The sequence below is a fragment of the Rutidosis leptorrhynchoides genome, chromosome 6 (genome assembly GCF_046630445.1).
Source record: "Rutidosis leptorrhynchoides isolate AG116_Rl617_1_P2 chromosome 6, CSIRO_AGI_Rlap_v1, whole genome shotgun sequence".
Classification (NCBI taxonomy): domain Eukaryota; kingdom Viridiplantae; phylum Streptophyta; class Magnoliopsida; order Asterales; family Asteraceae; genus Rutidosis; species Rutidosis leptorrhynchoides.
In genome coordinates, this window is record NC_092338.1 from 349989838 (window position 1) to 350000438 (window position 10601).

Here is a 10601-nt window from a genome sequence, read left to right on the forward strand (position 1 = left end):
AGGGAAAGTGATCTTTTCTGGTGGCGTCATTTAATTTTCTATAATCAATACACACACGCCATCCTGTTACAGTCCTAGTAGGAATAAGCTCATTTTTCTCATTTGTAATGACAGTCATGCTACCCTTCTTAAGCACGCATTGAACTGGGCTTACCCATGAACTATTAGAGATTGGATAAATTAAACCTGCATCTAGCAGTTTAATAATTTCTTTCTTAACTACATCTTGCATATTAGGATTTAGTCTTCGTTGGCGTTGCACATACGTTTTATGACCTTCTTCCATAAGGATTTTATGTGTGCAATACGAAGGATTATTCCTTTAATATCATAAATCTTCCATGCAATGGCTGGTTTATGAGCTTTCAACACAGAAATGAGTTGTGATTTCTCATTTTCAGTAAGAGAAGACGATATTATTACAGGTAATTCAGATTCACCATGTAAATAAGCGTATTCCAAATGATTTGGAAGTGGCTTTAACTCTAATGTCGGAGGTTCTTCTATTGATGATTTATATTGATATATATCTTCTTCTATTAGCATTTGAATTTCTTCTATTGTTGGTTCATATCCATTAGCTATTAGTGTAGCTAACATTTCAGTTTCATTAATTGGTTCAGTTCCTTCTCCCAAAGAACATTCTCCTGTTCCTTGTAATTCTGGAAATTCTTCTAACAATTCTGCATGTGATTCTATAGTTTGAATATAATAACATGTATCATCTGCAGATTGCGGTTGTTGCATAGCTCTATCAACTGAAAAGGTAAAACTCTCGTCCTCTATACTTAGGGTCAGTTTCTTACCAAACACGTCTATCATTGCTTTAGCCGTGTTTAAGAATGGTCTTCCTAATATGAGAGGAACTTGAGAATCTTCTTCCATGTCCAGAACAACAAAATCTACTGGAAATACTAAAGTTTCAACTTTAACTAGCATGTTCTCCATTATCCCTCTAGGATATTTTATTGATCGATCGGCTAGTTGTATACTTATTCTTGTTGGTTTCAATTCTCCAAGGTCTAGTTTAGTGTATAGTGAATACGGCATTAAATTTATACTAGCACCTAAGTCTGCCAATGCTTCTATTGAACTAAGACTACCCAGAAAACATGGAATTGTGAAACTTCCTGGATCAGATAATTTTTCTGGTATCTTATTCAACAGCACTGCTGAACAATTAGCATTCATAGTAACAGCCGAGAGTTCTTCCATTTTCTTTCTATTCGAGATTAGATCTTTCAGAAATTTAGCATATCTAGGCATTCCTGAAATCACATCAATGAAAGGAAGATTGACATTTATTTGTTTAAACATATCCAAGAATTTGGATTGCTCGGCTTCAAGTTTCTTTTTTTTTATTTTACTCGGGTAAGGAAGTGGTGGTTAGTATGATTTAACATAAGGTTTAGCCTTAACTGTGTTATCTTCATTAACCTTTTCAACTACCAGTTCTTTTTCCTTATCTTGTTCAGGTTATGGTTCTTGTGGAGTAGGAATAGCTTCATCAGAAGTTACAGGTATTTCAGGTGGTTTAAGTGTTGTACCACTTCTTGTGGTAATAGCTTTAGCTGTTTCATTCTGGGGGTTAGCATTTGTATCACTAGGTAAACTTCCCGGTTTTCTTTCACCTATTAACCTTGCTAGCTTACTTACTTCTTATTCCAAATTTTGAATAGAAGCTTGTTGATTTCTAAATGCTTGAGCATTTTGTTCATTGGTTTGTTTCTGAGATGTGAAAAACTGTGTTTGAGTTTCAACTAGCTTCGTCATCATATCTTCTAAATTTGGCTTTTTATCATCGGTTTGTTGTGGTTTGTTTTGAAAATTAGGTCTTTGCTGATTGTAAGTATTATTGGATACTTGTTGATTGCTAGGACCTTCTTGGTTGTTGTATGGAACATTTCGGTTATAATTCTGGTTTTGATTGTAAATCGGTCTTGGCGGTTGATAATTATTCTGATAATTATTTCCAGGCCTTTGGTTTATGTATGAAATATTCTCTCTTTGTTCCATTGTTAGTTCAATACTGAGACAATCTTTTGTCAAATGTGGTCCTCCACACTGCTCACAACTAATTCGTATTGTGTGAATATCTTTAGTCATCTTTTCCATTCGTCTCTCGACAGCGTCTATCTTTGCGGAAATGGAATCTAAGTCATGGCTAGAATCGGCTCTAGCTGCTTTAGATGATCCAACGATATCTTTTTCTTGGTGCCACTCATGTGAGTGGGAAGCAGTGTTATCAATAATTTTATAAGCATCAGTTTCGGTTTTCTTCATAATAGAACCACCAGCTGCTATATCTATGTCTTTTCTTGTAGTGATATTGCATCCTTGGTAGAATATTTGTACTATTTGACAGGTGTCTAAACCATGTTGCGGACATCCTCTTAATAACTTTCCAAATCTTGTCCATGCCTCATATAGAGTTTCATTTGGTTTCTGTGTGAACGTAACAATTTCTCCTTGAAGTCTCACGGTTTTAGATGCCGGAAAGAATTGTTTAAGAAATTTTTCAACTAAAACGTCCCATGTATCAATCGCCCCTTCAGGTAACGATTCCAACTAATCTTTGGCTTCTCCCTTTAAAGTTCAGGGAAATAACATGAGATATATCTGTTCATCCTCCACTTCTCTTATTTTAAATAGTGTGCAGATCCTATTAAAGGTACGAAGATGTTCGTTTGGATCTTCCTTCGGCGCACCACTAAATTGGCATTGATTAGTTACCATGTGTAGAATTTGTCCTTTGATTTCATAATCTGGCGCATTAATGTCAGGATGAGTAATTGCGTGACCTTGGCCAGTGCATTTAGCTCGCATTCGGTCTTCCATACTTAGAAGTTCCAGATTCTCCATGATTGAATTTGTTGAATCTGAATCACTAGAGGATTCTGATTTAATGGTTCGTTCCTCAACAATCTCTGTTTGAATGATTGGTGGTTCCGGAGGAAAGATTAATGGTTCAGATCTATGAATTGTCCCTGAATATTCTCCGGATTCTCAATTGTGAGGCCGGGTTCAAAAAATGGATTATCGGAAATTTGAATTGGAGAACTTGGTTGACTGGATGACGATTCTAAAGAAAAATCAACGGCGACAATATTAGTTAGATGTCTTGATCGAGTTACATGTAGTGAACGTACAAAAGGTGGTGAACGTCTTGTTCGGTGCATTCACTGAATATCCTATTAGTTTTTAAAAGGAAAGAAAAATTATATAAGTTATCCAATTAATAGACTTTTCTGATTTTGCCCACGTTTCGAATAGCCAAAAGATGCAGCAGAGGGGCAGGATTCTTTTGGTCTCAATATAATTGAGTATTGTTTGGCTCCAATAACCCGGTCCACGTACAAATTCAACTATTACTACGAACCAGAAAATTTTGATGTCTATCAATTTAACCACTTAAAATAAATTTTCGTAATTTTAAGAAATTTAGATAAGAAGTATAAAAAAAATTCTAAGTCCTAAAAACTAGAATGGCGAGAAATGAGAAAGAAAAAGAGCGCGTCGAAAAAGGTCGAAAAAGAAAAGGGTTGAAAAATAAAAGGCGTCGAAAAATAAGAAAGAAAAAGAATGACTTATAAAACTTTAAAACACTCGACTAACCTAACCTTATTACTATCACTAACTTAAAATTAAAATTGCAAATTGAGATTACTAATTGGAGTGATAATTGATACATAGGTAAAAGGTGTCGAAAAATAAAAATAAGAAAGTAGCGCGTTGAAACTTAAAAAAAAAAACTAAAAACTAAGAATTAAAAGTTGCGTCTAAAAATATTAAAGCTTACAAGTAAAACTATATCCTAAATGGGAATAACTTAAAAAGGTACTATAACTTAGATAGGCGTCGCAAAATTCTAAAGCACCTAAATTTTAGTCTAAAGAGAAAGCACTTAAAGGATTTTACGGCAAAGCCTAAAAATCTAGAAGTAAAAATAACTATGGCAAAAACTATATTTAAAACTAAATACGAGCGAAAAATACAACAAATTACGCTAAAACAATTAAAAAGGGACAAAATATAAAAATATACTAAAAGTTGTAAAAAGAACAATTTTTATAAAAATATTATTTTTATATTATTTATTTAATAAAACTATTAATTTTATAATTTAATAAAACTAATTAAACTAAATACAAAAATTAATTAAAACTTAAATTAAATACTAAATTAATTAAATATTTAACCCTAAATACAAATTAATTAATAATAATTAATAATACTCCGTATTTAATGCAGATTAGGGTTCTGTCAGGCGCGTGTCAGGGTGGCTCCGCGAGTCGCGGTACACCTGGCAACAAACTCTGCGAGTCGTGGGGTTTGAAATTTCAGATAAGGTGGTTTCGTTTGACAGGTTCTGTAGTTTTTTTTTAAATTATATTTTATATATTTTTCTGTTTTAATAATTAAATAAAATATTTATATAAATTAAATAAAAACTTATGTTTTAAAAACTAAAATAAAAATTGAAATATTTTTTAATTTTATAAATAAAAATCTTAAAACTAGATTTATATATATATATATATATATATATATATATATATATATATATATATATATATATATATATATATATATTTTAGGTTTTGATTTTATGTTTTAAATAAACACAAAATATTTAAATAAAACTTATATTTTTATAAAATAAAAATAAAGAAACTTTATAAAACTTAAATATTTAACAAACTCTTAAAAATATTTATATTTTTGTTTTTCTTTTTATATTTTCGAATATTTAAAACGTATTTTTACAAAAACGTATTTTTATAAAAGTAAACTAAAAATAAAAAACTTTTTTTTTATATAGCGTTGCGCTTCTGGCTTTTAAGCTAGATTTTAAAATCCCCGGCAGCGGCGCCAAAAATACTTGATAGTTAAAGTTAAGGGGTATAAAATACTATTAAATTTTACTAGAAAATACTATTAAATACGATACAATTTTACACAAGATATTTATTTATTTATAGAATGGATATACTTAAACCTTGCTACAACACTTATAGGCAGTGTACCTAATCGTATAGTAGTGTAGTTTTTAGTAAGTCCAGTTCGTTCCACAGGGAAAAATCTTTAACCAAAGCTTAACGCTATATTAGTTTTAATTTATAAAAATACAAATATATAAATAAGTAATATTATTATTATAAAAAGGGGGTTTTTACCGTTTAATGACCGGTTTGTCGATTTTAAAACTTAGTCGCAGTTAAAACATAATGTAAAATATTAAAAATAAATACAAGACTTAATTTAAAGCGTAAAGTAAATAACGATAATGAAATTACGATAAATAAAAGTGCGATAAAATAAAATTGCGATAATTAAAAAGTACGATAATTAAAAGTGCAATTAAATACAATAACAATAAATAAAAGTGCGATAATTAGAAGTGCAATTAAATATAAAATAAAGGAAATTAAATATGAAATAAAATAATTATGCTTATTTAAACTTCCGTAATCATGATGTTTGACGTGTTGATTTTAGTTTTATGCCCATGGGTTAATTGTCCTTTGTCCTGGATTATTCAATATGTCCGTCAGGTTTTTGTCCCTAACAGTCCATCAGTCATAAATATAAAGTGCGAGTATCCTCGTCAAATTATCCTTATACCCGAAGTCAATTATTCCAACTAATTGGGGACTTAAACTGTAACAAAGTTTTAATACTTTTTTATCAATTATGCCAAGTGTCGTTGTACATAATTTCACCCATGTTTTAATAATTCTAGTGGCTATTAATTCATTCCCGTGTCCGGTTAAATGAACGATTATTTGTACATATAAATACCCCGCCCATCGTGTCCGATCGAATGTATATGGTTATTTATAGGGACGTCCAATTGTAAATCTTTATATTAAAATTAACAAACTATCATTTAGTTAAACAAATATAAAGCCCATTAATAGCCCATAGTCTAATTTCCACAAGTGTCGTTCTTTTGTCCAAACTCCAATTATGGTACAAAGCCCAATTACCTAATTTTAGTATTTTTAGCCCAACATCATGATTACTTCATTTTAAATAAGCATAATAATAACTTAGCTACGAGACATTAATATAAAAAGGTTGAACATAACTTACAATGATAAAAATAGCGTAGCGTTACACGGACAGAATTTTAACTTACACCCTTACAACATTCGCTAACATACCCTTATTATTAGGATTTAAAATTAAAATTAAAATATATATATATATATATATATATATATATATATATATATATATATATATATATATATATATATATATATATATATATATATATATACATATACTATGTTGATGAATGAAGAAAAAGATATATTTTACGTTCAGAATGCGCTGGCTTTTATAGGCATTTTTGTCCAGGGTCTCTCCGCGAGTCGCGGTATTTTTCCACTACAAACTCCGCAAGTCGCGGAGTTCGTAAAACCAGCTCACACAAGTTTGGATCCTAGTCTGCCGACGGTTTTAATATATAAATATAATATATATATATATATATATATATATATATATATATATATATATATATATATATATATATATATATATATATATATATAATTTATATAATTAATTATATATTATATTATATTTATATACATAGTTAACTTGTAATTTTTAGTCCGTTGCGTCGAGCGTTGAGAGTTGACTCTGGTCCCGGTTCCGGATTTTCGAACGTCTTTGCGTACAATTTAATATCTTGTACTTTGCGTTTTAAATCTTGTACTCTTGTAATTTTGAGACGTTTCTTATCAATAATTGGAACCTCTTTGATTGTATTTTGTACTTTTGAGCTTTTTGGTCGTTTGCGTCTTCAATTCGTCGAATCTATCTTTTGTCTTCACCTTTTATTATTTAAACGAATATCACTTGTAAATAGAACAATTGCAACTAAAAGCTTGTCTTTCTTGAGGAATAATGCTATGAAATATATGTTCGTTTTTAGCATTATCAATTACCATTTATTAATTATTTAGGTTTTAATAATTGTATAACATAAAATTTAATATTTATACACTATATATATAGATTCACTTTAATACAACTTAATTACTTTGTATATTACTTTACAATTTCCAATTCAAATGATTAAATTGTATCTTATTAATTATATTATGTTTAGTAACTATAATATATTGAATCCTTAATATCCATTAACATAATTAATATTACTTATGTATTGAATTCATATATATATATATATATATATATATATATATATATATATATATTTACACACAATTGTTCGTGAATCGTCGGGAATGGTCATATATATATATATATATATATATATATATATATATATATATATATATATATATATATATAATATATATATATATATATATATATATATATTTACACACAATTGTTCGTGAATCGTCGGGAATGGTCAAGGGTCAAATGTATACATGAACACAGTTCAAAGTTTTTGAGACTCAACATTACAGACTTTGCTTATCGTGTCGGAAACATATAAAGATTAAAGTTTAAATTTGGTCGGAAATTCCCGGGTCATCACAATTCACAAGTCGGTGAACCTCTTGGAGGTTCACTAGTCGGTGACCTCGTATGTATTGGCGGGTGATTCACAAGTTGGTGACACCCTATAGTGCTTCACAAGTCGGTGACACTTATTGGTGGCGCTTCACAAGTCGGTGACGTCACATGGCGTTCACAAGTCGGTGACCCATAGATATTAGTGGGTAGTTCACAAGTCGGTGACACCCTTTGGTGATTCACAAGTCAGTGACACCTTATGATGAGTCACAAGTCGGTGGCATCTTACGAGTGAGACTCGATGTTATTGATCGTCTACAAGTCGGTAGTGCCATAGCGGGGAACGGTTTGTTATATTTATGCATTGTTGTGATTTTAGTATATTATTGTGACGGTTTATATACTAACGTTGTTGCTAGTCGTATGTTTGGTGTTGCTAGTTCGTTTATGCATTTTGTTTACATGGTATTGTAAGTGGATGCGTGTAGGCAAATTACATATGTATATGTATAAGTATTGCATTCACTAAGCATTAGCTTACCCTCTCGTTGTTTACATTTTTAGGTACGAAAGCGGATTTGGCAAGGCTATGCTCGGGATTTAGATGATTTTCCCCTTTTGATGCTTACTTGGATTACTTTTGAATTCGACCTAGGATTTGGGTAGTTTATCCCCAACATCATGCTCGTGGTCTTGTTGGAACTTAAACTCTTGTGTTCGAACTTGTATTTTGTACTTAAGGGGCAACTTGGACATATGTGGGCCCGGGTTCGTAAAACTTATTTTATTAATGGAACGTGTTAGTTTTACTTATATGATTGTGTTGTGAAAAGCGTTTTGTCTATTTACGTTGGGAAGTGGCCGAACATTTTCGTATTTGGGGACTTTTTGGACAGCGGGCTGCCAGACCTATTCTGCGCGCCGCGCATGGGAATGGCGCGCCGCGCCACCAGCTGCACAAAGAAATTTTTTTTTTTTATTTCAATTTTCCACGTGATCGTTTGTAATTTGGGTTGGGTTGTTACATCATGGTGCTACCATCTACATCCTTGTATATGTAGATGACATACTTGTTACAGGGAGCAGCATTTCAGTGTTTAATCAAGTTATTTCATCCCTTGCAAAACGGTTCTCTATTAAGGATCTTGGGGAACTCAATTATTTTCTCGGTGTTGAGGTTCTGAAACAAGCTGATCGTCTTATTCTATCTCAGTTAAATTATATTAGTGAGATCTTACATGATGAAAACATGCTTGAATGCAACCCATCTATAACACCAATGAGTTCTACTGACATTTTAAAGGTCCATGACAGTTCACCTCCTACTGATGCTTCTCATTACCGTCAAGTTCTTGGCAAGCTTCAATACTTGTCATTTACAAGGCCAGATATAAGCTTCTCTGTTAACAAATTATCACACTTCATGCATGCCCCCTCACAACATCATTGGAGAGCACTCAAACGTGTTTTAAGATATCTTAAAGGGACGATTCAACATGGCTTAATTTTGCGTCGGTCTAATGATAGTCACCTCTATATGTATAGTGATGCAGATTGGGTAGGTGATGTTAATGATCGAGTCTCAACCACAGGTTACTTACTATTCCTTGGTCGTAATCCTATCAGTTGGTCCTCAAAGAAACAAACCACTGTTGCTCGATCGTCAACCGAAGCTGAATATAAGGCTGTTGCGAGTGCTCTTGCAGAAACAACATGAGTCAAGAACCTCCTAACAGAACTTCATATCCCATTACGAAAGGTTCCAACAATATACTGTGACAACATCGACGTTACCTACCTTTGTGAAAATCCTGTTTTTCACAGTCGTATGAAACATGTCGCATTTGATTTTCACTATGTACGAAATCAGGTGAAAAGTAAACTCATCCATGTTCGTCACATACATTCTGGATATCAACCTGCTGACACACTTACAAAAGCTCTTCCTAAGTCATTGTTTCATCGCAATTATTTCAAGTTAGGCATCGGTAAACCGTGCTAAACTTGAGGGGGGTATATAAGCACCTATGACTTATTCATACTCTAGTATTCATCCTCATCTAGTCTGTTACTATTTCCGTTTCTTGTGGAAAGATTATATTTGAATTAGTCTCCTAGAATAGTGGAACTTCCCTTGTAATCTGTTGTATACTGTTGTATTTAAACATTACGATACATTCAATGAAATGCAAGTCATTTAAATATTATTAACTTCAAGGTTCAAGAACGGGACGTGGTGATTGATGATTTTAAATTAAGTTTTAGAACTAAAGACGATCATAATGTTCCTTAAACGTCGGAATAACTTTAACCTTCATGCACTCAGACTAAATTTGATTAGTATAGTCAAAATTAGGCTCGATCATCAGTAAATTTTCAAATAAAATAAGAACGATTGATATAATATATGTAAATCACATTCTCACATGTCACATTTGGTAGGTCATAAAACCAAACCTAAAGTTTACAAATGGGGTTAGTCGTTTTCATACTCATTGTCTACAAGGAAAAGCATTGTACATCACTAAAATACAAAAGCTCATGAAGCATTTTGCATTACAAAACGCAACTACTCACATATCACTTGACACCCTACTCTTCGACACAAAAAGCAAGTGAAAGACGACCTTTCCTTTTTGCTTTTCACCACTTTATGATTCCTTTTGTTAAAAGGAAATGTTGAAAAAAGAAATATAAACTATCTAATTGACGAAATTTTATTGAACTAGAAACTAAAGATTTACTATTTAATAGGATAAAATAATAACTAGATCTAAAGATTACTTACTATCAACCGATGGTTCCTTTTTGGTTCGTTCGACTCATGTCTACGGAGTAATTGTAAGTGCATTCTTCCTTCGTTATCTCCGCAGTAGTACTCATTGGTTGAACTGTTGAAGGTACTTAAAAAGTAAATCTTTAATGTGACTTTCGGCCTATTTTTCCCCCTAAAAAACTAGTTAAAGCTAATTTGTTTCATTAAAACGTAGAGCCAAATTGAACACGCTAACTATTACTTCCTCTCTTTCACATATGTCAGAAAATAAATGTTCATTTCTAAAAATAGACAACCAATTTTACTCTTTTAAAAAGATAAG

The 10601-nt window shown here is 31.6% G+C and overlaps 1 protein-coding gene across 1 annotated transcript in view; it reads left to right on the top strand.

Moving 5' to 3' along the window:
• The window catches only part of LOC139854783 (uncharacterized), a 53146-nt gene extending 43926 nt beyond the window's left edge, over positions 1-9220 (top strand). Inside the window, exon 5 of the mRNA XM_071844066.1 lies at positions 8565-9220. Coding sequence (XP_071700167.1) covers positions 8565-9220 — 656 coding nt within the window. The remainder of the gene's footprint in view (positions 1-8564) is intronic.
• The last annotated feature ends 1381 nt before the right edge of the window (positions 9221-10601 follow it).